This window comes from Emydura macquarii, unplaced genomic scaffold (genome assembly GCF_026122565.2).
Source record: "Emydura macquarii macquarii isolate MOO-44397 ecotype Brisbane River unplaced genomic scaffold, CSIRO-AGI_Emac_v2 contig_1363, whole genome shotgun sequence".
Lineage (NCBI taxonomy): Eukaryota > Metazoa > Chordata > Testudines > Chelidae > Emydura > Emydura macquarii.
In genome coordinates, this window is record NW_027131500.1 from 12,969,744 (window position 1) to 12,995,977 (window position 26,234).

At 35.9% G+C, this 26,234-nt stretch overlaps 1 protein-coding gene across 2 annotated transcripts in view; it reads right to left on the reverse strand.

Moving 5' to 3' along the window:
* Window positions 1-26,234, reverse strand: part of TLL1 (tolloid like 1) — a 191,706-nt gene that overhangs the window by 15,920 nt on the left and 149,552 nt on the right. For both annotated transcript variants that reach the window (XM_067551980.1, XM_067551979.1), the window contains exons 13-19: window positions 24,780-24,975; window positions 23,058-23,183; window positions 20,281-20,441; window positions 17,106-17,286; window positions 10,077-10,199; window positions 7,513-7,638; window positions 5,551-5,678 (exon numbers count right to left, since the gene is read on the reverse strand). In XM_067551980.1, coding sequence (XP_067408081.1) covers window positions 5,551-5,678; window positions 7,513-7,638; window positions 10,077-10,199; window positions 17,106-17,286; window positions 20,281-20,441; window positions 23,058-23,183; window positions 24,780-24,975 — 1,041 coding nt within the window. The remainder of the gene's footprint in view (window positions 1-5,550; window positions 5,679-7,512; window positions 7,639-10,076; window positions 10,200-17,105; window positions 17,287-20,280; window positions 20,442-23,057; window positions 23,184-24,779; window positions 24,976-26,234) is intronic.

The window sequence follows — 26,234 nt, forward strand, 5'->3', positions numbered from 1 at the left end:
CCGCGTCACATGAAAGGGATTAGGACACTTGTGTCCAATGAATATCCATGGCAGAACAGAGCAAATCTGGAATACCACAGCCATTCCACTGAATTCATACAATTAGTTCCCAGGATTATTCCAAATTTCACAGAACATCCAAAACCATCTAGAAAGTAGAAAATCTATCAGTTCCCTTTATAACTGGGGCCCTGCAACATCTGTGGGACATGATGTGCTTTTATAGATTTGCTTCTTCAATGCAGTTTAAACCAATGAAAATGACCTTTCCAGATGACTCTTTGTAAGTAAAACATATACAGCATGGTCCTTTGAAAAATATGCCATATAAACCAATTTTTATTACTACAATATCAGTTATATTTAAGGCTGCACTCAGTTATTTAAAATCATGTTTCTCCAGGGAATCAGTCTAAGAAAACTGCAAAAAAGGTTTTTAACTGCATTTGTAAATAAGCCCCAACAAAACTCACTTTTACTTGTCCCCAATTCTCAAAGACAGAGGAAAGTAGCTGCAGTTATTTTAATAGTCACAAGCATTACTTACTTTCCGATCTGTTGTATATTTCTTCTCCACACAGCAACATTTCTCTTAGTATTTATCTGAACTCCTAGAAACTCTCACAACCCTCCCCAGTGCCCTGGAGAGTGGAGTGCTGTTGTCTAAGATTTTATAAAGTGACTAGTGATTTTGGGTCCCTAAATTTTAGGGTATCCAGCTGAAGATATTTCAAAGGTGTCTGATTCCCCGAGTCTGGCCCCATCCTCTGAAAATCAGGCCCCTTTAAAGCGTCTGATGATGGGCACCCTAAAATCGAGGCACCCAAAAATCACAAGTAACTTTTTATAATCTTAAACTTATTTGTCCACAGAACAGGTAGCTTATGGGCAGTGAGAGTTTCTGAACCATTTCTTTAGTATGTCAGAACCCTGATATCCGGGGACTACTTCCAGGAGCAGCGGACAGTTCAGTCTCCAGGTCCTCCTTGACTTCTCCACTGAGACTGTCACCTAAAGTTCCAACTAATGAGAAATGTGCTATTTCAGTGATACATGGATGCTTGTCTACTCAGAACTGGCTGAGATCACCAAACTTATTTCAAATGGGACATCAAAGAGCCATGAAATAGAACTTCTGGTCACTATTGACCTGGGCTGGATTTGAACCAGAAGCCTAGTGATGAAAGGTCACAGAGAGTTATGTGTAAGCACTGAGAGGCTGAAATACTTCTGTGTGTGTCTGAACATTTTCACCATTAACATGAAATTGAAAGCTCATTCAGTGGAATAAATAAATAAATAAATGAATATTCATTAGCAATTTTATGGTTCTCAAGCTATGTTTTGTTAATACAATAAAATATCACAAAGGCACTCCAGGAGTTAATGTGCTAACTGTACTCAGTGTATTTCCAGCAAAGCAAGCTAAAAACTTAAGAAGCAATATTTAAAAGGAACAAAAGCAAACAGTTAAACTCTGAGCAAACATCATAACTGAGCATTCTGTCTAGTACACCAAAGCAAGTCTAATCTACTGAATCCCTGATGGAAGCCAACCAATATAAAATGTGATGGCACTTTATATTACCAGCTGTCCTCAAGAAACTGCATAAAGCTAAAACAGTGATGTTTTGGAAAAAGGAAAAGAATACTCAGAACAACAGTTTTGGCTCACAAAGAACTGGAGAGTGAAAAGATAGGACTGGACACAGATTCATTTTATGGGAATAGTTGGCATTTGTATGAATGAACGAAATCACAGATTCAATAAAAACAGGTGCGCAGCAATCCCTGTTGCCTCTCTTAAATTTCAATCAACTACCCTATTTTCATACGGCCAGGTATGTGTTGTCATTGAGCCCCAAACAATATTTGATTAATTAAGAACAAATAAACGAACAAAAATCACTGAGATGCTATAACAGTTGATTAAATATAGAATTGAGTGAATCCAATATGAATATCAGTGGAAATTCTGTACGTGGTCTATGAGCAGTCTATAGTCCTGAGTTTGATTTTTAAATTTTTTTGTTTGTTTTTAAACGGACACTCACACAGTACTTTATTCAGTTCTGCAGTCTGAGAGGTCAGTAGTTCAGAAGCACTTCTTATAATCAATAATCTGTGAAATCTATTATTTTAAATGTTTGAATTACAATTAGGATTTATGAGCTCAGAAGTTATCTTCCTTAAAAGACGTTATTTTGACATACGATATAAAGTTAGTGCCTTATGCAAAGAGCATGCAAAGAGTTTCAAACCCATTTTAATAATCGTGAAACAATCATAAACAGAACTATAGGATTTAAGAAAAAGCAAACATCATATATTACACCATTTCAAACATTAAAACAATTTAAAACAAATATTAAACAAATTAGAAATTGGCTAAAAATTGTATCCATAGCATTCCCATGTTTCCAGGGACACACAGAATTTTCTTTTCAGCAATATGGCTTTCTTTATTATTAAGCTCAGGAATAAAATTTTGAAATAAAAAACCTTTAAATACTCTTTGCATAATTTAAATCAAGATGAATAGAGATTCTGATCTTGGGAACTTTTAGGATGCTAGGCTGAGCTGAGCAAAATTATTGCAGTTTTCTTTAACTCAATCTTTTTTCTATTTTATCTAGATACATTTCCAGGCATTTGTTCAAAAATCATCTTTATGTACGTGGTAGGATGTTCCTCAAATTAAGCTTCATTTAGACTAATTTCCAAAATTGAAGTGTCAAATTAGCTTTTAAAATCTCTCCCCCTGCAGTATGTAGATAGTTTCAAAAACATTTTTTTCATCTGGACATCTAGTTTAAAAATTCCACAGTGCATGTCCATTTTTCCCAGAGCCCTTGATTACACAGAATGCTTCATTTTACTGTTACCAGGAAAGGCTTTGCAATGATTTATCAAAACCAAGAGCATTCACAGGAAAAGATTAGGTACACTGAACTGCAAAAATTATGCACAGCTTCAGGACTCACTTGGTCCATTTGGTGTGCAGAAGCTTATCTTTCCTGTTTCATTAGGGTACAGTAAAAGCAGGAAATAAATTGAACTTGGTTTGGGAGCATAAGAAGAAATATTTATAAAATGGAAGTGTTGCATTAGTCTTATTGCTATACTGGTCAAATACAAAATAAGTGATTAACAGCAAACAAGATTGTGAATAAAATAATGTATCGTGTTATCTTCCCATATAAACATTTAGTACATTTTGGAATTTCTAGTTGTGAAAAGTTTCAGCTAATGAGTGTAATACTTGTCCACAATACTTGATGGTGGGATTTTCAAAAGAGCGTTAGGTGCTCAGCTCCAACTGACTTTCAGTGGTTGCTTTACTAGGCATTTTGAAAATCTCCTTCTAGATAAAGAATCCTGCTTTGTTTGATTAACAGAGTTTCACTGTACAGATCAGAAAGGGTGTTAACCCTTAAGGATTAATCACAGAGAGGATGTTCTGTGATTTTTCAAGGATGGAGGACAACATTTTTTAAACTGATTTAGGGATTAAGCTCCATTTTCAAAAGTGATTTAGGTACTTAGAACCAGATTTTCAATGGTATTTAGGCATCTAAAGATGCAGGTAGGTGCCTAACTGAATTCTCAAAAGCTCATAGGCAGGTTAGGCACACAACTCTCATTAATGTTCAAATCTCACTTCCCACTGACTTTCACTTTTGAAACTGGGCTTTGGGGAGCTTTTGAAAACATTTCTCTAGATTCTATTTCAAATGAAGAAGGAACAGTTGATAAAGATTTAAGAATGTTTTCTTCTGAAAGACAGAAAATTAAAATTCAGCAAGGAAATCCAAATGCATGAGCTCTCCTGCTGAGTTTACGAGCACTCAAGAGTGCTTTTATAAAAATCTGGCTATGCCTGTGGCTAGATAAGATATACACAAAATAAAAGTTGTTCATATGGGAGAAGTTCACTTGTTGGGAATAAGCCAGCCCAGACCCACCCTCCCTCCCTCCCCACTCAACTTGAACACTCCACTGAATCCTGTGAATGGGCAGAGGATTCACACAAGCATCCTCCCCACTTTGCATGTGGGATTTAAGCATTTAGACCCAGATCGACAAAGGGACAGAGGCATTGCTATGCTCAGTAAAGTGCTTACCCACTGCCGGAAATTAGGCCTTTAGTGTAGATTGATTATGTTAGTGTTGCCTTAGAACGCTATGCAAGTTCTATTTTCACACCACTTTGTCTCTGAAAAAGCTGTTTCCCACTGTTATGGTACAATTCCCCCCTGCCTGTTTGACAAAGATTGTTTTAAGAGAAAATTACTGCATTTCAATTTAGGTGAGATTCTTATCCCTGCTCTGGCTTCTTTATGCCAGGGAAAATGGTCAGAGCAGCATAAAGAGGCCCTAAGAGTTCTGTAACTGACTGAGGAGGATTCTCCTGGCATAGATATTGCTGAAGATGGATGGAAGATTGCCTCCTGAGTAACGTTTCACAAGCCTTGACATAGGGGACATGCCGAGGGTTGGAAAGGTATGTTGGGTATGGGGCCACAGTATGCAGAGCTGAGGAGATTCTGGGCAGTGCTACTCTCATAGGGCAGCCCAGGGAATTTGCCATAACTTAAAACAGGCCATAGGGCTGTGTTTCACCAGGGTCCTCTCCAGCACCCAGAACAGCTCAGGATCAGGAGGACACAAAGGTAGTTTAGCCTATGTCTACAAGGGAATCTGAGGTATGATTGAAGGACAGGTAGACATACCCATACTAGTTCAACCTGCATTAGCACAGCTAAAAATAGCAGTGTAGACACAAGGGCACGGGCTTCAGCGCAGGCTAGCAGCAGGAGTATGTGCCCAGGACCCCCATATGCTAGTACAGCCCACACTGAAGCATGTGCTGCCATATCTTCACTGTTATTGTTAGCCATGCTAGAATGGGGTAAAGCCAGTGTGATTATGTCTACATGAGCTGCAATCAAACCTCAGGCTGCAGTGTAGACATGCCCTTAAAGACATCCCACCTCTTAAGCTCAGTGCTGTACCCCAATAATGTGGTAAAATCTGAAAAAAGTTGAGAACAAAAATGCAGAAATCTGATACAGAGGATCTGGACCATCACTGTGAATTATGTACATGAAAGTTTCCCAAGTTCCTGTACCAATTATATATAAACAAACAAAAAAATAATATTCCAAACCAATTTTTGAAATTAAAAAAAAAATCGACTTTTTGAATTGTCATCTAAATATTACAGCACACTCACTTCACACTCTTGGAATAATTCTTCACTGAAGATTAAATTTTGTATTAATCTTTCTTTTAAAATGTTGATTTTTATAACAAATTTTAATAAATATTCATTATTTTAAAAATAATGATTTTTATTTTAGAAGTCAATGGATTCTTACTAACTACTTTAACATAGAGGGCATACTTTTTGGCTGCCAATTGATCACTAAACATAGATCAATCTTATTTTCATATAGGAGCCTGAAAAAGTAGCTCGTCAGCTAAGAAGGAAATTTGGTTAAAAAAAAAAACAATAAAAAACAAAACCAAAAAACTTAAATAACTTACTAATTTGACTCTGTGACCAGGAGTGGCACTGATTTCCCATGTGCATTCCTTCCTACTTGGGTACTTGTCTGGCCAGTTCGGACTTGTGATGACTCCGGTCGGACTATGGATCTTCTGTTCACACTCAGCTGTGCCAATAATGATAGCATCAATTAGTTTGGAAATTGGTGTTAAGATGTAGTCAGAAAAGCAGGCTTTTTATCAACTGACTCATTGAAAGGAAAGGATTTTCAAGAAGCTAGCTAATCACCTCTTTAGTATCTGGTATCATGTTCATCACCTTTGGCAAATACATCATGGAGATTAATCCAGCACTGCTTGTTTACTGATTGTATAAGCAACTTATATATATGAATGATATGCCTTGTGGCAGAGTAGAGGATGACAAGCCCCTCAATGCCTCTGCCACCTCAACCCAGCTAGCTGGACTGCGGCAAAACAGACCAGCCAGGCCACAGACTGCAAAAGGAGTAAGCAACAGCTGAATGCTCTGATTAGAGCAAGGTAGAACCTTGCCTAATGAGGGAAGAGAAAACAGCTGTCTCCCTAATTGGGGAGGATATATAAGCCAGTTAGGGAGACACCAAGGAGAGGCGTGGCCAGGGAGAAGGGCAGGAACCCTGCTACTCAGTTTGCTGCCTGGCCAGAGGGTGAACAGCCCCAAAGCCTCAGGGCCAAAGGTCCTGGTGCGAGAGTGGGGATTGTATACGGGCACTGTAAATAAACGAACACGGCTGACTGCAAAGGGCTACACCTGCGAGTCCTTTGTTCTGGAGGAGGAAAGACCACCCATGGCACTCCGCTATATGCCTAAACCATTTATCTAAACAAAGTCAATATTTTGCTAATCCCTCACAAATAAAGTTAAGTAGAAAAACGAAGAATGGAATTACTGCCTGAAAATTTCATATTATTTTTAAAACATTTCATTTTGCTTTCTCCCCTCCCACTAAAGCAGGTATTTAAGGTGCTAAACCTTGATTTTCATTGCTAACTCATGATTAATAGAGAGAGAGAGAGAGAGAGAGAGAGAGACCCTTATTGGCTAAAGACTAAGAATGAACCATGACTATCTTTAGAGAAATGTCTGACTGTACAAGGTCTTCTTTGTCATAATTGAATTAGTAGAAGTGTCTCTCTATAAATAAATATTAACATTTAAATCCAAATAAAGCAAGGATAAAAAGATAAAACTACTCCACCTTCTTTAGTACTTTCCTTCCAAGGATCTCAAAGGACTTTATAAACATCAGAGAATTAAGCCTCACAAAACTCTCTGGAGGAAGGTAAGAGTTTGGCTATATGGCACCACACTCCAGACTTGAGGGGTGTGATTTGTAGAGTGCTCCAAAGTGTTGTGCTCTAACTGCCCCATGTAGACCCTGCTGGTTGACACTAAAAGGTACCTAGTTTAGTACTGTTGGTACCCTTTAGATCAGACCTCCGTAATTTGGACTGTGGTGCCATGTAGATCACCCCTAAGTATTAGAATCCCAACTTTACTGATAGAGCAATTGAATCACAGATGCCTTGTCTTCACTAGGAAATTAGCTGTGTTAGAACATGATCTTGAGGAGTCATGGTAACTGATTTGATGTTCAACACTCAGTGTAAACAGGGACTGTCATGTTTAATATTGTCTCAACTGATTGTGGCCTAGCTAGCAGAGACAATGCTAAACATGACAGTCCTTGTTTACACTGAATGCTTAAAATCATGTCAGTTACCATGACTCCTCAAAGTTATGTTCCAACACAACCGTTTGCTAGTGCAGAGATCAAGTCACATACCGAAGGTCACGTTCCCACAGGAAGTCTGTGGGAAAAACCATATCTCCTGATTCCCTGATTCTCCCTGATTCCCTCCTGTGCTTTAACTATTATTCTTCATTCCTCCCTTTTCAAGGGAAGAGAGATAGCTGTGTCATCTCTATTTCTGCTGTTCAAATACCCTAATACTTACCTTCCTTGCAGTCATGTTTGTTTTCATGAAGCACAAATCCATTGCGGCACTGACATACATAGCTTCCTACAGTGTTGATGCATTCATGCTGGCAGCCACCGTTGTCCTTAGAACACTCGTCCTTGTCTAAGAGATACACAACATGGTTCTGTGAGCATCACATCTATAGTTTGTAGACAAAGTTTTATATTAAAGTTTAAGTCCAGAAAAGGGTAAACTAAGGCACAGACCTTATTCTTCTCAGCATGGCAATTTAATTGTACCTTAGTTCTACCCATTCATTGTTCAGCCTGCAACCTTGCACCATGGCTCTATTATTTTAGTAAATTACCATAGAAAGGGGGGACTATTTCTCAAGAGAGAAAGAAGTAGTTTCAAGAAAATAAAGAATATAGAACAAATGGCTAATATTTACTTTTTCAGCTGGTTTTATTGATATAGCTGTCATAAATATCTCATCAGTGGCTACAGTTCCGTGCACAACAAGTTTTACTATCTGGACAAACACAAAGTATTCCCACCTCACACCCGTTCTACAGTAGTATACAGAATGAGATGTTCAGGCCAAACAAGGTTTCAAGCTCTGCACATGTTGATATTTAAAAAAAATACTCAGCATAAACATTATAAATTAGTTGTTTTGTTCCAGCAGAGTAACAAATGTGCTTTGATTTTAATGAATCTGGACATAAAGAACAACTCAAAAGAGAGAATACATTGTTAAAAAGCACAGAAAAGAAACTGATGTTACTTGTTTCAGGGAGATCTGCCATATAGCATGCAGTTCTGTTTATTAACAACTAATCCTCTCTAAAAGAGCTTTTAGTGTGTTAGAAGTCAACCAGACAGTAGGGGAGAAAATATGAACTACATTAAGCAGCCACCAAATTCATTGCAGGGAAAAAAGCCAAACTAGATTAACAAGCAGTCATTACAGCAGAAGGCATCAGCTGTCACCATTCTGTGTCATTTGGCTGTTGTCATTTTAGGTGGGGCTGGTCCATTAAATCAAAACTGGCAGACTGTTCCTGACAGACATACATAATGCTATATCACACCAACCTCTGTCATTTCAACATGCAAAAAAACAAGAAAAAGTCATGGTCATAACAGAAGTTAGATTGTTTCAGAGCTGGGATGCAGAGTACGCATCTCCTTTGCCCTCATATTCCCTAAGACATATTAAAGGGAGTGTTATTAACATTCAATATTTCAGACCCTGTTTGGTTCAGTAGGAATTTCTACAGAAATTCAAGTTGTCAAAAATAATTTAAGCCCCTTGTCACTGTTTTTCTCGTATTGTGTAACTTGTCCCTACCTTTGTTGAAGCATATATATAGTAATACAGCAAAAGGAGTTTAAGTCTAAGTAGTTACACATACCAGAGCTTTACCTGACAAAATGTACGTGAAGCTTGACTCGTTGACTTGCAGGCTCTTCAGTAAATTCAATTTGTATGTACAATACATCGCTATACAGCAACATGATGAGGATATATATTCATAGGAAAATCCTGCAAGTCAAACCCAAGTTTCCACTACATTTTCATTTGTACTATAAATCTCAAATCTGTTTGCGTTGAGAATGCTTGGGAGCTTCCTGCACATGTGAACAGATTTGGATGTGGAAGAAGAGTTTAAAAGTAAATACAGTTCACAGAAGCATACGTCCAAGGGTTTATTTTTGTGATCATTTAGGTAAGCATAAAAACTCAGAAAGATACATCTTGCAGGCTTTCTAATAGGAACCCAAAGTCAACATCATGCATTATTTAATTTCAAGCAAAAGTTTTAATCTTTTATTTTTTCAAAAGCAAGCACTAGCACATATTCCCTGTTCAAGCTTAGAAGGGTGACAAGCACATAAGAAATGAGAATGCAACAGATAATAACAAAAACTCTTTAGCATTTCCTCTCCTATGTATTAGTGTCTACGTTCTATTAACCTAGCAAAAAGAATAGAAAATAAGCTCAAATGCTTTCAAAGGTAACGAATAGGGACATTCCAGTAAAGTTTTGTAATAAATAAAATAAAGGCTCTTTCTAATTCCCCATCTGCCAAATTGTCTGAAACAGAAAAGTCTACTCTAACATTAAATAAATATGTATTATTCTAAAGAAGGGACATATGCATAAAGAAATACTCCTATGTTGAATCCCTTCAAAAATCAGTGCTGTGCAAAACAATAATCAAAATGTGGATAGGAGGAGGTCTGAAGCCTAGTGACACTAGAATGGAAAAAATTATTTGCACACTTAATGAAGGATGAACAAGCCTTACACACATTGCATAAATCAGTGTAGATTTTTCCATCATATCTGTAGCTCAGTTTCAAAATTAGTCTGTATTAGTTATAGAAACAAATGTTTTGCTGGGTAAAAACAAAATCATTTGTTGTGCTGACAGATGGAAATCAGTCTTCCAGTTTTGAATGGATGCTTTTTTTCCCCCATCCTGCCACTTTTTTTGTTTTGGTTTTGGTTTCTTTCAATACTCAGAATAGGATAAGATCCATTCTCAACAAAATGTTAGATTTTAACCATTTGGAGGACATGTGGTCGTACCTCTGAGACCCCCAGAGGCCACCAGTCTGTGAATAATACGTACTCGGCCTGAGGGGGCAACCTGTATCAAGTCCTTGCATGATTCAAAAACAAAAATTTTCTCTTTGCAGGCAGCTTTCTTGTCTGTGGAAAAAAATGTACCAGGACAGTGCCAGAGGTGAGTGTGTGCTCCAACATGAATCTGCTCAAGGGTAGAAACATTTAAGCTTTTCTTTTTCACCGCTCCCTGAATCATAACCCAGAAAAAAAGACCCCAGTAAAATTCATTCTCATCATGCATCAGATTGTTTTAAATGAGCATGCAAAAATTATATTTATAATTTATACAAAAATAACTCTAGCACTCATGATAAATGGAAGCAGTTTAACAACAGGTTGCTACTGATGATTAATCATAGTATTGTTTAAGAGCCTTATTCAAAGAAATAATTATAGCTGCTCCCATGACCATCACTTTTCCTACGCAGAAAGTCAAACATTGAGGGCTTTTTTCTGAAGCAAGGCCATGTTGAATGATTCAGCAGCCCACTTTTCCTTGTGTGCCCACACCTGCTTGCAATAGGTCATTGCTGCCCAATTATCCACATGAAGGGGACAAAACTTGTAGTAGGAAGTTTTATGCTTAGAAACTTAATATTTAATTTTATAATACATTGACAAAACTATTTCCAAATAATATCAGTTACTTTTAGCCCGAAGATGGTTTTAAATTATTCTTTTCCCCTCCACAAGACACTAAATTATGTCTATACAACATCTGCTCTGCTACTTATAGAAAAATCACCTTGAAACATCCCTCAAGTCACAGCACAAGAATATATTCACACACAAGCATTCTTAGCTAAATAAGTGTGCTCTGGAACACTAGGAAAACTCAGATGCTGACTGGTGAATGAAGAGATAATAATTTATTATTAGAGAAAATGGGTGTGTGAATGGAATTCAATTGTTGATTTAGTCTCTCTGATCACCTAAAATACTTTTCTATGACAAGGTTGAACTTGGTGCATAAACTTTTGTTTTCAAAACTCTCCATGCACATTTTGTTATGGCATCTATAAACTTCTATTAACCATGGCAATCATGCAAGATTATCCTTTTATCTTGTGTTTCTGAGATTCACAGACTCCAAAGCCAGAAAAGACCATTGTGATCCTATAGTCTGACCTCCTATATGAAACAGGACAAAGAACTTCCCAAAATTGTTCCTATATCTTTTGGAAAAAACATCTAATCTTGATTTTAAAATTGTCAGTGATGGAGAGTCCACTAAGATCCTTGGTAAGTTGTTTCAATGGTTAATTAGTCTCACTGTTAAAATATATACTTTATTTCAATTCTGAATTTGTGTAGCTTCAACTTCCAACCATTGGATTGTACTATACCTTTCTGTGTTAGATTGAAGAGCCAATTATTAAATATTTGTTCCCCATTTAGACATTTACAGACTGTAATCATTTTATTCTCTTTTTGTTAAGCTAAATAGACTGAGCTCTTTGAGTCTGTCACTATAAGGTATTATAAGGGGATGGATCACTACCTATGCTGTTCATTCCCTCTGAAGCACCTGGCATTGGCCACTGTTGGAAGACAGGATACTGGGCTAGATGGACCATTTGTCTGACCCAATATGGACATTCTGACGTTCTTTATCATTCATGTAGCTCTTGTCTGAACCCTCTCAAATTTATCAACATCCTTCTTGCATTGTGGACACCAGAAATAGATACATGATTCCTGCAGTAGTTGCACCAGTGTCAAATATAGGGGTAAAATAACCTCTTTGCTCCTACTAAAGTTACCCATTTATGCATCCCAGGATTGCCTTACTTCTTTTCACCACAGCATGACACTGGGCACTCCTGTTCAGCTGATTATCCATCATGACCCCCAAATCATTTTTAGAGTCACTGCTTCTCAAGATAGAATCCCCCATCCTGTAAGTGTGGCCTACAGTCTTTGGTCCTAGACATCTACCCTTACATTTAGACATATTAAAAGACATATTGTTTGCTTGAGCCTAGTTTACCAAACAATCCTGATTACTCTGAATCAGTGACTCATCCTCTATATTATTTACCACTTCCTCAATTTTTGTGTCATTTGCAAACTTTATCAGTGGCAATTTTATGTTTTCTTCCAGGTCATTGATAAAAATGTAAAATAGAATATGGCCAAGAACCAATTCCTGCAGGACGCACTGGAAACACGCCCACTTGACGACAATTCCCCATTTATATTTTGTGATATATCAGTTAGCCAGTTTTTAATCCATTCAATCTGTGCCTGTTAATTTTATATTGTTCTGGTTTTTTAAATCAAAATGTCATGCGGTGCCAAGTCAAATGCCTTAGAGAAATCTAATGCATTATGCCAATATTATTACTTTTATCAACCAAACTGGTAATCTCATTTAAAAAAAAAGATATCAAGTTAGTTTGACAGGATCTATTTTCCATAAACCCATGTTGATTTGCATTAATTACTTTACTTTCCTTTATTTCTTCATTAATTGAGTCCCATATCAGCCATTCCATTATCTTGTCCAGGACTGATGTCTGGCTGACAGGCTTATAATTACCCATCATCCCATTTACTGTTTTTAAAAATTGGCAGTTGAGACCTGACTAAGATGCTGAAAGGCCTCAAAATTGTGCTGTACTGGCACAATTCACAATGCCTGGGTTTTGGGTTCAGTATCAGTTTAGCAAGAATTGTTGGGAGGTTGGGATTGCCATAATTTCTTCCACCGAACAGTCAATCTGTTTCTTGGCAATTCATAGGAACATCCTACTGGATCAGACTAGTAGGCCATGTAGTACTGTATCCTTTCTCCAACACCACCCAGAACCAGCTGCTAAAGAGGAAGGTACAACCCCATAGTAGTCAGTTGTGGGCCAACCTGCTCCCTCAGAAAGTTTCCTGTTAAGGTCCAATAGTTAGAAGGGGATTATGCCTTAAATAATGAATGTTTATATCCTTTCCAAAACTTGTTTATAAATACGTTTACTAATTCTGGATATTTTAGATATCCACTTAAATGTCCTTTTTAAAAAAAATCCTGCTCAGCTATCAGCTAACATACTGTGGCAATGAGTTCAATCATCTAATTATGCATTGTGTGAACAAGAATTTTTTTTATTTGGTTTGAATTTGCCACCTTTCAATTTCTTTGATGTCCCCTTGTTCTTGTATTTTAAAAAAGGAATAGAAGCTCCTGATCTGCTGCATTGATGCTTGCCACCATGGCAGTTTAGACATGCTCTAAGTGTTCTGTGGAACTTATTGCCAGTATCTACTTGTTTGATATTCTGACAGTATGATTACTGCCTGTGGAACAGATACAAAATGTGTGTGTGTGTGCTGGGGACGAGGAGTAGAGTCGCACTTGAATATTTCTCAACATGGAGGGGGTGGGGATTGACTATTATTGTTTCCACCTTCTATGGAAAGTTTCCTGAGGCATAAATCTGCCCCAGTCATACTAGACTTTGTCAACTTCAAGCTAGACTTCTGTAATGTGTTCTTAATTGGGCTTCCTTCAAAACTGTTCCATAGACTGGTAAGTTACAGAATATAGTTGCTTGTTTGTTCCTTCAGTTAGCACCCGGGAGTCTGTTACACCCAACTCCCAGCCAGAGGATACAATTCAATGTTGTAGTATTAGAATATAAAGTCCTTTATATTTTAGGTAGCCTCTTGCCCTGTGTTCAGCATTTACAATCTGTTGGTGTGGGGTCCTCCCACAGAACTTGGGTTCAGCCAGTACTGAGCTGGAGGGTAAGCAAGACTTTCATGGCTGAGAACCCCCTGGCTTTGGAATTCCCTCCCAAAAGCAGGCCCAAAATAATTCCTTGATTGTCTGTAAGGATTTTATACAGAGTGGTGTTTTTGTTTTGTTTTTTTAATTTCTTGGATCTTGCTCTTATTTTGTTAATTGACTATCTTCTTTGCAGGTATCTTTTATTGGTGGATGATTGCCAGACAGATATTGGGTTTGACCTTTTGATACATTTTTCTGATGATGACTGGCTGTATAATTAGAATGGTGAAAGTTTTTAAGAGGCTGTTTTGCTTCTATTATGATTTGAGTACAATTCTTAAAGGCCTTCCAATACACCTTTTACATTGACAAATAACAACTACATACCAGAATTCTGTAATCTACACATTGTTTACTTGTAAAGTTTGCTAATGATTGTATTGTATTTTTTATAAAGCTCAATTAAATGAGGAATTAATGAAGAACATAGGGTTAGACCAAATGATGATCTAATATCAACTTCCAGAAGTCAAAATATATGTGCTGAAGATTTCAGTATATATAATGCCTTCAGTGCATGGATCAAGCGTACATATTGTCCATAGTGATGAATTTCTAAATGTAACTTCTTTTTTAGCAGTAATGAGAACTGAGTGACTAACTGCCAGTTCACTGGTAACAAAGAAAAAGCAAACTTCTCTGATCTAATTTCAAACTCATTTGTACAGCTTGGATTCAAAAATTTGAATTAGGCTCAGAGATTATGAGGTTTGTGTTCTGCTTACGAGAGACTGTGAAAAACATAATAAAACCAAGTCGGTATAGAAGAAAACAATCCAATGAAAAAGGATGGTGAAAATGGAACAGAGTGGGAAACAGTGAAAAATACAGAAAGACTGAAAAAAGGAGCAGAGAGCAGAATGGAAAAGAATGCTAGTGAAAAACAAACGCATTATACGGTATACAATCAATATAGAATGCCCATTTAGGTCAGCCCAATTTTTTGAGGGGTTAGAGTGGGAGTTTTCTATGCCCAGTACACAAAACAGGTTACCCTAAACTAGAAAAACATTTTGGTTCAGGTTCATCACTAGTGTAAATTCCCTAACTTTAACTTAATCCAGTGATAAATTTAGTCCTTTAAAAAAATTAAATTGTGAGTTTAAATTACCAGAAAAATAATGATTTCTGAAATAAATTAGTTTTCAAAGCAGAGAACAAAGGAAAACGAATAAATAATAGTTGCAGAAGTTGACAAGCCCTTCCTTTGAACCCAAGGAACAACAACCCCAGTCCCTCCCCATCACACACAGTTGTTCTGAGTTCTCTTTAGTACAAACTAAGACTACTAATAGGTGTAACATTCTTTAAAACAATTCATTAGCACATAAAAAGAGATTTCTTGAATTTAACTCAATTTAAACCGGAACATATTCAATATGTTCATCATTCATAACATTTGGACTTTGAATACCAAGCTACTAATAAGCAGATTACTTTGAATACCAAGGCTACTTTTGGTATATGGAACTACTCTAAAGGTATCAAAATAATAGGGATTAACCAAGAAATATGTATACCATATACTAACAGGGATCTGAAAATGTAGGACTGGCTCATGCTACCCATTAGCCCTTATTTACATGATAGTACCCATTGCCTTTAATGAGTAACTCTTAAGCATGTAAAAAGGACTATTCACTTAAAGATTTCCAGGATGGGCCCCATATCTTTCAAGTAGGTAGATATTTAGGTACAAATTCATAGTTAACCTTTAAAGCTTTATGATAATAATCTAAAATGGCATTTTACAAGGACCTTAAAAATGTCATTTACATAAACCAGAAACTGATCTGAATGACTCTGCCTGCAGATATGTGGTTATCAGCACATACAGTACATTTAAAGGTTTCAGGAGGTAAAACACTTGTTAATATCTTTGTCTGATGTATGGGAAATATCATTTCCTTTTCTCTTTCATTACTGCTAGAATAAACCAACTGAGAAGACATAAAAAAAATCAGACTGCCTTTTGGGGCTGCTAAACTTTAAACTTCTTGTCTACATACATTACAACTTCTGACAGATATTTTCCCCACTTTGTAAAAGATCTAAGCAACATCACTTACATAATATGCTGAATCATACTGTTTAACTTTGTTACAAAATGTATCATGTATTCGTCAATTACTGAAGCTAATCAGAGCAGAAACTGCTTTTACTTAGGTTTCTACAACATAACTTTTAACCAAAAGCACAATAATAAAGTAACCTAGTAAAACATTTGCTACATACTAAATTTAAGTAAATTTGTAACTCTCAAGAACCTTATTTTTTTTTTATCAGAAAATGACAGGGTAAAACTCAAATCCTAGATGCAGTAACAGATATTTTTAATTATTCAAGATTGTAAGAAGAATTCTATTACTATTATCAGAGGGTATCCTGCAACATGGACACATGGTTATAATAAAATCCTACGTGAGTGATTACTAGGGTTGCGATCCTGCAAATATTTGCTTATGCTCTTTACTTATATGAGTAGTCCCATTAAAGTCAATGATTCACATCCTCAACTGATGTAAAATGTCATAGATCCATAGAAGTCAATGGAGCTATGACAATTTATACCAGTGGACTATCTGATTTGCCCCATTCAGGCTACCCATGTGCTTAAAAAAAGTACGTTCATAGATGTTTGCAAGATCAAGGTCTATTCCATAAAATATGGAAAAGTTCAAAGTCAGTCAAGAAAGATTCTACCATATTTAACAAATACCTAGCAAGAAGCAATTCATAAACAATGCAATTTAATAAGAACAAATGAGAGCAAAATACAAATGTACTGAAATATTGTAATGTATCATTTATATCACATTATGACTGGGATAATTAACAATTAAACAAACAAACAAAGTAGAAAAACAGAAGTTTGTTGTTTTAATTCTGGGCACACACTGTGAAGTTTACCTTTTCTTTGCCTTCCAGACTGTGTATATTTGTAGAATATGGGCCTGGATTGTTAGGAAGAAACCCTCCTATTTCACATATTTCTCATTATATACATATATTTCAATTCAAGATAACTATTGTTATATTTTATTAACATAACATTGAACAGACAATTAAAACTATAATCAAAAGGAGAGAGACCTTTCACATTCATCACCTGTGCAATGAAGAACACAACCTGGGGAAAAGATTCACTTCAAATAGACACTCTATACTCAGAAGTATCCATAGTACACAAGAGTGATTTTTAATACCTGAAAAGAAGTGGGCCTTGAAACCTTTCTTTGAGACTGTGTTGTCAGATTTGAACTCAATTCTCATATTGTTGTACTGTGATGTGATCACTTCAGGCACTTCTGTACCACAAAATTTACCATGCAGTTTGGAATCAGAAGAAAGGCCACTACGGATCTCCACATAATCATATTTACAAACCTAGGGAAGAAAAAGATTTTTGTATTAGCCAAAAATAGATAAAAAATTCCATGTATGTGCCTCTACATTTAAAATATAAGATCTTCTATTGATTTATGTTACAATGTTAAATTTGTATTGATATTTTTCAATATTTAATATTTTTGCATCTTTTATCTTAGACTCCTTTACAAATGTTTGTTGATTTTGTTTTAATAAATATGTTGTAATGTTTAAAATATAAGTTTCTAAATGACATGTTTTAAGACAAAGTTCATGCATGAATACGTAGTATCTACTTTTAAAAATGTTTAATAGCTCAGTTATTTTAATTAAAAAGGAAAAACTCTAAAGACATTGGACTAAGGCCTGCAAATGTTCACTGAAGAATAAAGCCATTTCTGAGTCATAGACAGTTATAAGGTTCTGGATGCTTGTGGGTTGTGTTTTTTTTTTTAAACACCCTATAACTTAAAATATATTACCTTTCATATGGAAACTCTGCAAGCCAAGTCTTTCCCATTGTAAATTTAAGACCAAATTATTTTTTTATGAAAGTACAAATCTGTTTTCTTAATACTGTCACATCTTTCTCAGCAGTGGCACTGATATAATTTAGAGGACTAATTTGTGTCATTTTCATTAGGAGGTTTAGAAAAAAAAAACACCATTTATGCAAGGCCTACTACCCAGGATAATACTTTCAGTGCATAATCCCATGTCTATATAAAACCTTCCACCCCGAAACTTCTAAGCTTCTTAGGCTCAACTATCAACCATTTAATCAAAAATGTTCCAGTTGTGTGCAATTAATAGCTAAAGAGAAAACAGTGGCCAGGAGGATTCATATAGTGCTTAGATTGTGCATGAAATGGAAGCATGAATTTGATAAATCACAATCTTTATTTATTTAAACTACACAAAAAGACTATTTTGGCTTTTGTTGCTATCTCCTTATGGACTATAAAAACTATTTCCAATGTTTTGCCATGTTTCTTACTTTACAATAAATATTGGAGAGAAAGCTCTAAAGTATTTATAATTACTGGAATCACTTTCACATGTTACTGCTGTGGAATGCAGCTCATTCAGTCATCATAACTCCACTTAAGTAATATAGAGAGTCTTGCTTATTGTAACAGGCACAAGGAAATACTGAGTTGGTAGAAGTCTATTTTAACTCACCTGAGTTAAATTGTCATCTTGATACCTGGGATTTCCACATGCAGCTCCCAATAATGTGAAAATAAATCCCAATACCCACTACTCAGAGAGCTCAATGCTATGCCTATCAGGATGATTTAAGGGGAATTGTAATGATTTCATGGATTTAAATTAGACATGTAATATTATTTGAATGTAGGCTTAATGATCTAATTTCTTTTATATGGCAGTATATAAAACATTAACAGACATACAAGTATATTACAACTGTATTTATTAGCAAAGATGTAACAGTTACTTGTAAATATATCCAGCTAATTTAAAATTTATGCAGAAAAACAGTTTAATAATTAATTAAATATCATAATAAATAAGTATCTAAATAATTTATTACGTATACACTGTTAGCACCCATTTTATGTCTGTGTTTTTAGACACTATACAAAATGTATTAGTGGCTTGATATACTGTAACACTTTCTTCTGGATATCATTTAAAGTACTAAAATTCATAACTTCTGTTACTATTATCTAACTAACATCATGGAACTGTAGCTACTTTTAGCAACTCAAGAGAGGAGAATGGTCTTGTGATCAAAACACAGGGCTGAGAGTTAAGAGATCTACGATTTTTTTCCACATCTGCCAGTCACCTTTCCCATGTGACCTTGGACAATTGACAATCTCTCCCTGCCTCAGTTTCCACATCTGCAAAATGGAGACACAAACTTAGAGCTGACTAGAAAACAAAGTAGTTTTGAAAAAAGTTTGCATTATTTATTTGTTCTAATAATGACATCTTTACTTCATAGGGATTTGTGAGGTTTAGTTATTAATGTGGGGGGACATGATAAAAAATCTTCAAGTACTTACAAGGTTGCAATAAAGAGGAGGAAGATAACTTTTTCTCTTTATCCACAGAGGACAAGATGAGAAATAATGGGTTAAATTGCAGCAAGTGAGATTTAGGTTAGACATTAGGAAAACCTTCCTAACTATAAGGGTAGCTAAGCACTGGAACAAATTACATGGAGAGACTATGGAATCTCCATCACTGGAGGATTTTGAGAACAGGTTAGACAAACACTCTGTTCTTTGAGTATTATCTAGACCATTTAGGGATGATCTAAATAATAGCTAGTCCTGCCTCACTGCAGGCTAGATGACCTATTGAGGTCCTTCCAGTCCTACATTTGTATGATTCTATAATCTGTAAAAGACTGAGATGCAGGGTAGTTAATTATCTGAAGCCAGGGAGCTTAAAAAATAAAAAATCATTGAGGTCATTCCATAATTCAAGTAGGAAGTTTATTTTGACATTCAGTCTAAATGTTTCTTTTACTTATTTCATTCCATTGCTCCTTATTATACTTCTTGTTCCACTCTAAAAGTTACTTTCTCATCTTAGTATTTTCACCTTGAAATGGTTATATATGGCTGTAATGCTTCAGTACTCCTTATTTAACCAAGTTATATATATTCAGTATTTTTATTCTTTACACATAATTCAGTTCTTCCAGACTTTTGTCTTTTCTTGAATTGGTTCCAATTAATGGCTCGGCCATTTGTTTGTTTTAGTTTGTTTACAAAAAAGCCAGCTGAAGCTCAGCAGAAGGCATTTCTTTTGATACATATACAGTATAATACTCATATATTTAAAAAAAAGCAAGTCATTCTATGTATGTTTTGAAAGACTCCAGAAACAGTGCCAAACTCAAAGTTAATGAAAACAAGGATTTCCATGGAAATTGTCAGTATTTAAAGCAGTGTTGTTGTATGAGACAATTTCTATTTTTGAACAACCCTGCAACTGTTAACTAGCCTGTATAATTCTCAGTCCATGGTTACTTACTTCATTTCCTTCTAATTCAAAGAACTCAAACTTCATTGAAATTCTGTATTGAGTGGGAGCAACCACCTGCCACACACAGTTTTTGTTTGGAGGATATTCTTTGGGCCATCCTGGTGTGGTGATAGTCCCATTTAGCTTTGTTAGAAGTCCTCCACAAGCAGCTGAAATGTAAAATGAAAAGGAAGAGCAGCACTTATTTGCAGACAACCTTGAAACTACATTTTGTTATAAACAGAAACATATTAAATAAGATGACTCAGCCCTCTCAGACATTATTTGTACTACAGTAGTACTCAGACAGAACCATCAGGATCAGAGCTCCATTGTACTATATATGATACGAACACAAAGAAAAAATAGTCCCTGACTTGAACAGTTTACAATCTAATTTAAGACATTTGAGACACTTTATCACATTCACATTTTCTCTCTCACCCAATTCCATATACCTCCCCACAACCCTGCCAGATCCTGTCTCTTCATGTGTATTTCCCAGGATCCATGGAATGCCTCAATCTCTGCTTCCCTCACCCCTTCTCCTGACCACCCATTGTCCCTGATACACAATCTGGAAGGGTGAAATATATCAACTGTTCTTTCAGCATAAGTTGTATAAATGTGCCTTCTCCTTGCCAAAAGGGCTCTCACCCAGTGATGGTGTCCAGATATTATTTATGTACAAAGGTTACTTTTGTTAAAAACACAGCTGTTCAAATACTGTGGTGAAAAATTCAGAATATATTTGGGAATAAATTACCCAAAATCCATTCTACACTCTGCTATTCATGGATTTCATACTATTTTATTTGCAAATATTTACACAGCCATCCGGTGTTCCTAAAGCTTAGTGGATACAGAAAGGTTTGTGGTTTCACCTTTTTTCAGAAGAATTTCTGCTATTTTTAATTTGTCATTCATTATTCTTCTATTTAAAAAATTCAGTCATCCAATAAGGCTGCAGAACTTTACCATATGACCAAATAATACACCACAAATAGCAAGGAGTGAATAGTCTAAGTCAGTAGTGTCTTTCAGCATGAGGGCCAAACACACTTTCAAAAAAGTCAAGTCACTGGGCAAATCAATATTTTGGGGGCAGATTCTTTACCCTGTTTCACTGCATTTGTGCAACTCAGCACTGCTAAGGGATCAGAAATCACCTACAAGTCCCCTCAGCATGGGGTTATAGAACCAGCATATCAGCTCCCGGGGGTGCAGAATGTGTGCTGAAAGCCTGATGTTGGCTGGAACATACTGCACTTTGGCTATTTCCATCTGTGTCTTGTGGACCATGGTGAGTTGGAGACCCACAAGCTGCTCTAACCTGGACTGGGACAAGAATCAGGGGAGTTGTAAATGGCTGTTCATCCTCAGTTTCTCTTCTTTTTAAGAGTACTTTCAGCTCTTATCAGAGCTGCTTCTGCCTTTATACGGGAAGTAGTGGGAGGTAGTTTTTCCTGAACGCTCTGTTTTTAGGGAGTTTTCTGAAAGACCCTCCTCTCTTCTCTAGTCTTTACCGATTGAGATAAGTATGCAGACAAAACAAAACCTTTCCTACAATTGGATTGGAACACACTTCCTTCTAGCATGAATCAGCAAATAAGCCCTGCATCTACATGCATGGCCCTGGAACCAGACGTCCTATAACAATGTCATAACTAGTATTTGGGATACAGGGTCACTTTGATGTGTATGTTAAGGAATTTGAAACAAAAAACAATGATGGCTTCTTATGAGCAATTGTACTCATCATGTCAATGAGGTATGCCTCATTCATTTCTAAGACTATCTTTAAAATAAAGCTTAAGGAAACTATACACAAAATAAATAATGAAAGTTACAACACTGTCACAAATCTTGCTTAGTTCCACAACACCACAGAATTCAGAGGTAGTACCTATTAACGCCTCCTAAAGTGAACCATATCACTGGGCACTGTTTTCAGACCCCTTACAATACTGAGGCAAAATAGATTAAATAAGGATGATCTAAAAGGTCACATCTCTGAATTTACTAGAATTTGTGAATTAGCATATGATTTATTTAATTATTAATATTAATCTATTTTAATGACCAATAGCACTGAGCTCCATTTACTGTACATATAATCAGTTTTATGGGCAAAGAGATATCATAATCTAATCCTAGTTTTGCAGTATCTTCCATTTATGGGCCTTTTTGATTTCTCCACATGATTATTAAATCTACAGTTGCCTTGCTTTAAATAAGTGGTTTTGATATCAGATTATATTTTTAATATGACATTTTTTAAATGAAAAGATAAGTAAAAGGATTCTTTAAAATAACAGTAGAAACCCATTGCAAATCATTAAATTTTGGCAAACCAGGGAGCAAGTGAACAAATGTAGTTATAAAAGCAAGTCACAAAACAGTATTTCATTCATTTGACAAGTGAAGCTTAGTATGAACATGTTCTACTACTACATGTTGTAGCAATGATAAAATTATGTCAGATAATTTGATAAGAACAATGAAGTCTTTAAAATCTGAGACCTCAGTGTATTGCTATGCTGGTAAACCCTTCCTAAGACACAGAGAGAAAATGCACTTTTCTAAAGGCAAATTATGTAGTGTGTGGATCAGTGAAGTGTGAATAAGACTATAATAGACAGACATTGTACAGTGAAAGATATTTTCCAGTCTGTATGCCAATACCTATACTCATTAATGCATACATTTTATTATATAAAAGATGGCTCTATAAAATGACATACCCAGAAGTTTTAAGACTTCTTTAAATTAGCAGTGTACTGTACCTTCACAACTCTTTTTGTCAGGTCCAAGTTCATAGCCAGGATCACAAGCACACTGATAACTGCCCAGGGTATTCACACACCGCTGTTCACAGCCCCCATTGTCAGGTTTGGCACATTCATCTTCCTCTATGAAGACATAAAAGAATGTAAAAAGCATTAATTAAAAATCTTCTTCCTCCTCATCTCTAATGGTTGAATAGATTGATATTATTCTCCAGCAAGTAGTGTGCATACCATTAGAACATGTACTTTATCTCTATTGATGGGAGCATTTTAAAAATCTTAAAGACCTGTAACTGAGTAAATAAAACTTACTTTCTTCTTTTTCACTACAATAGCAACTGACAGCTACAGACCTAATTTATAAGCATTTTGTGGCCAGCATACAATGATTTAGGCAGCAGCAATCTAAGGGTTGAGTAAAGTACTGAGAGAATGACTGGAAATCCCCAGCAGGGTCGCTTGAAGGGCACTTTATCTCCAGCAGAATGAATTTGTACATTATCCTGAATTCATAGTCAAAATCAGATTAATAGAATCCTCAAATCCCAGGTTTTCATTCTACTGATATTAAAGTGAACAAGATGCATCAGAACAAATGGAATAAAGTATTATCTCTGCTAGCAGTGAAACATGCTCATAATATTCATGCTCAAATACACCTGAGATGTGCAATATATTTCCTTGCAGAGTGGTAAATATGAAGAATATTCTCTTTTGAAATAAATGAAACACTGACAATTATGTTCTTCTCTCTCACTGTTGTATTGTACAGAGTGAAAACAGATGGTAAGGGTTAGCCCTATGTGGCTGGGCAAGAGAATAAGGGGGAGTGGGCTACCTGTACCATGGGCTCCGGAGGGGAAGCCAGGTCCACTCAGCTTCTACTTCTACACCTTGTGAACGTAGGCATTATTGTCATAATTAATAATAATAAATACAGGAAGGACTGGATGGCACCTTGGCTCCATGCTCCCACCACTTTAACCACTGTAAATGCACTGGCATGGCAAGAGATAATACTATACCAGGCACTAACCTCACTGCAGTTTATTTCCTCCCTGGAGCAGTAAGGAAACTGAAAGGGAGATTGTGACTCTCAAAGTCACAGTATGCTTCCTGAGATCTACCTAGGGCAGCTCCACTATGCACTTGCGCTTGCTTTTGGCAGATAATAAAGTGACAGTGTAGCTTTAAGCAATTAGAAAGAATGGTACATTTTCTATTTAAGAGAGCACAACAATACATGAACTTCTCAGACAATACTATTTCTATTGAAATTTTATTCTTTCAATTATTTTTTATATGTCTGCCAACACAATTATCCTCTAATCATGTTTAACAGGAGTAATTACATCTCTGTCAAAGATGCTTCAACATTCAACCAATCATTTGAAACTGAAGAAATTAGGAAGACAGATTGGGTTTGATTTCTCACCACCTGGCATCATTTACACGTGAGCAAAGTGAATATAAAAACATTGCCATTTTGATCTGGTAACATTTTCCCCAGATACTGATAACTGAATAAGAAAGAGGTCGTAGAAGGTAAGAAAAAAATCAGGCTACTCCCTTCTAATCAGAACAGGAACTAAAATAATATTCATCTTGTATTCTACATGCACTGTATCTTTAATATTTTTTGTAACAGAACATACAAAAATTGTAATTCTTCTTTATTTTCAATAACACATGGAAAGCCAATGCCCATATAATACAAACCTTTAAAAAAATTAGCAGCAAACCCTGCTTTGTTAACTGTTCCATCAGAAACAAACTTCATCCACAGGGTATTAGAGGTAGATCTAATGTCTTCAGGCTTATCATAGCCACAGAAATGGCCAATCAAAGGACTAGTTTCACTGGTTCCATCTCGGACTTCTAAGTAGTCATAGGCACAGTTGTCATGTCTTTCGATCTGTAAGTATACAACAATGCTCTGTTTAACCATGGACTAACACATAACATAAAGGAGTTTTGTTTAGGCAAGTGGAATAGAAACTATTATAGAACTAAGAAGCTTTTTCTTAGTACATTTGGATTTCTGATTCTTTTATGTGGGGAGAGGGAGTAAACCTGCTCAGTTTTGTTTTTGTTTTGTTTATTTTTAAAAGAATGAATTTTGTCCCTCTTGTACAAAACTTGTCCATTTTCTTATCTAAGGCTCAAATCCTGCATACACGTAAGCATACATATAATTTTCACCATGTAAGCAATACCATAGAAAGAAGTGGACTACTTGCATGAGTAATGCTACAGGGGCTTATGTGTTTGCAAGGTCAGGGTCTTAGGTATTAGAGAGAGCCATCTTGGCATTTTGATCATGAGTAGCATCAGAACCAGAGTTAAGGTGGTAAGTAAGAAAGATCATAAGAACCTGTGGCATAATTATTGCATTACTGACTTTATTAGGAGTTTCACATGCATGACTAATGCTGTGGTCAGGCATATGTCTAGCTGAGCACCAGTTTTTCAAAGGTTTAGAGCGTAAATTTTAAATGTACAACTTCACGTTCCAATGTTTTAAAGAACTGAGAACTTTTTAATATTAACAATTATAATGAAATTCTGTTAGCATTATTTTATTAACAGTAATAGAGTAAAAAGCTATTATACTCAGAGGTAGGGTATATTGGTCTGCTCCCAAGACCATTAAAATCAGTGAAGGGTCTAACTTTATTTTTTGTTCACAGTTTACATTTACAGGAGCATAAGGTCATTCAGCAACTCAGTTTTGTTCTATGATTGGGAACACCGTTCCACTCTAGAGGGGAAGTTGGAAAATATTTTATGGGCCAAATTCAGCTCTAAATTACATATGCCCAACTCCCATTGAAGTAAAATGCCAGTTTCCTTTCTGAGCATCACCTTTCATTTTTGGCAGTGGAAGAAAGATAAAAATCTATTTTGGGCAGTGGTAAGTTGTTAAACATCTAAGACTGTAAAAATCAACCGACTTAAGTGTTATTGATTTACACCAAACATTCAAGTAAGGTGATCATTTGACTAGATTAATTTATTTTTAGTGCAATACCACTGCAAATGGTTCCAATACTAATAATACTTAGAGATTAACTAGTTACAACCTGAAATATAAACCATAGGATAAATATAGTGTTTTTGGACAAGTAATAAATAACTTTAAAACCCTTTGGCGACAAATAAAAAGAACTGATT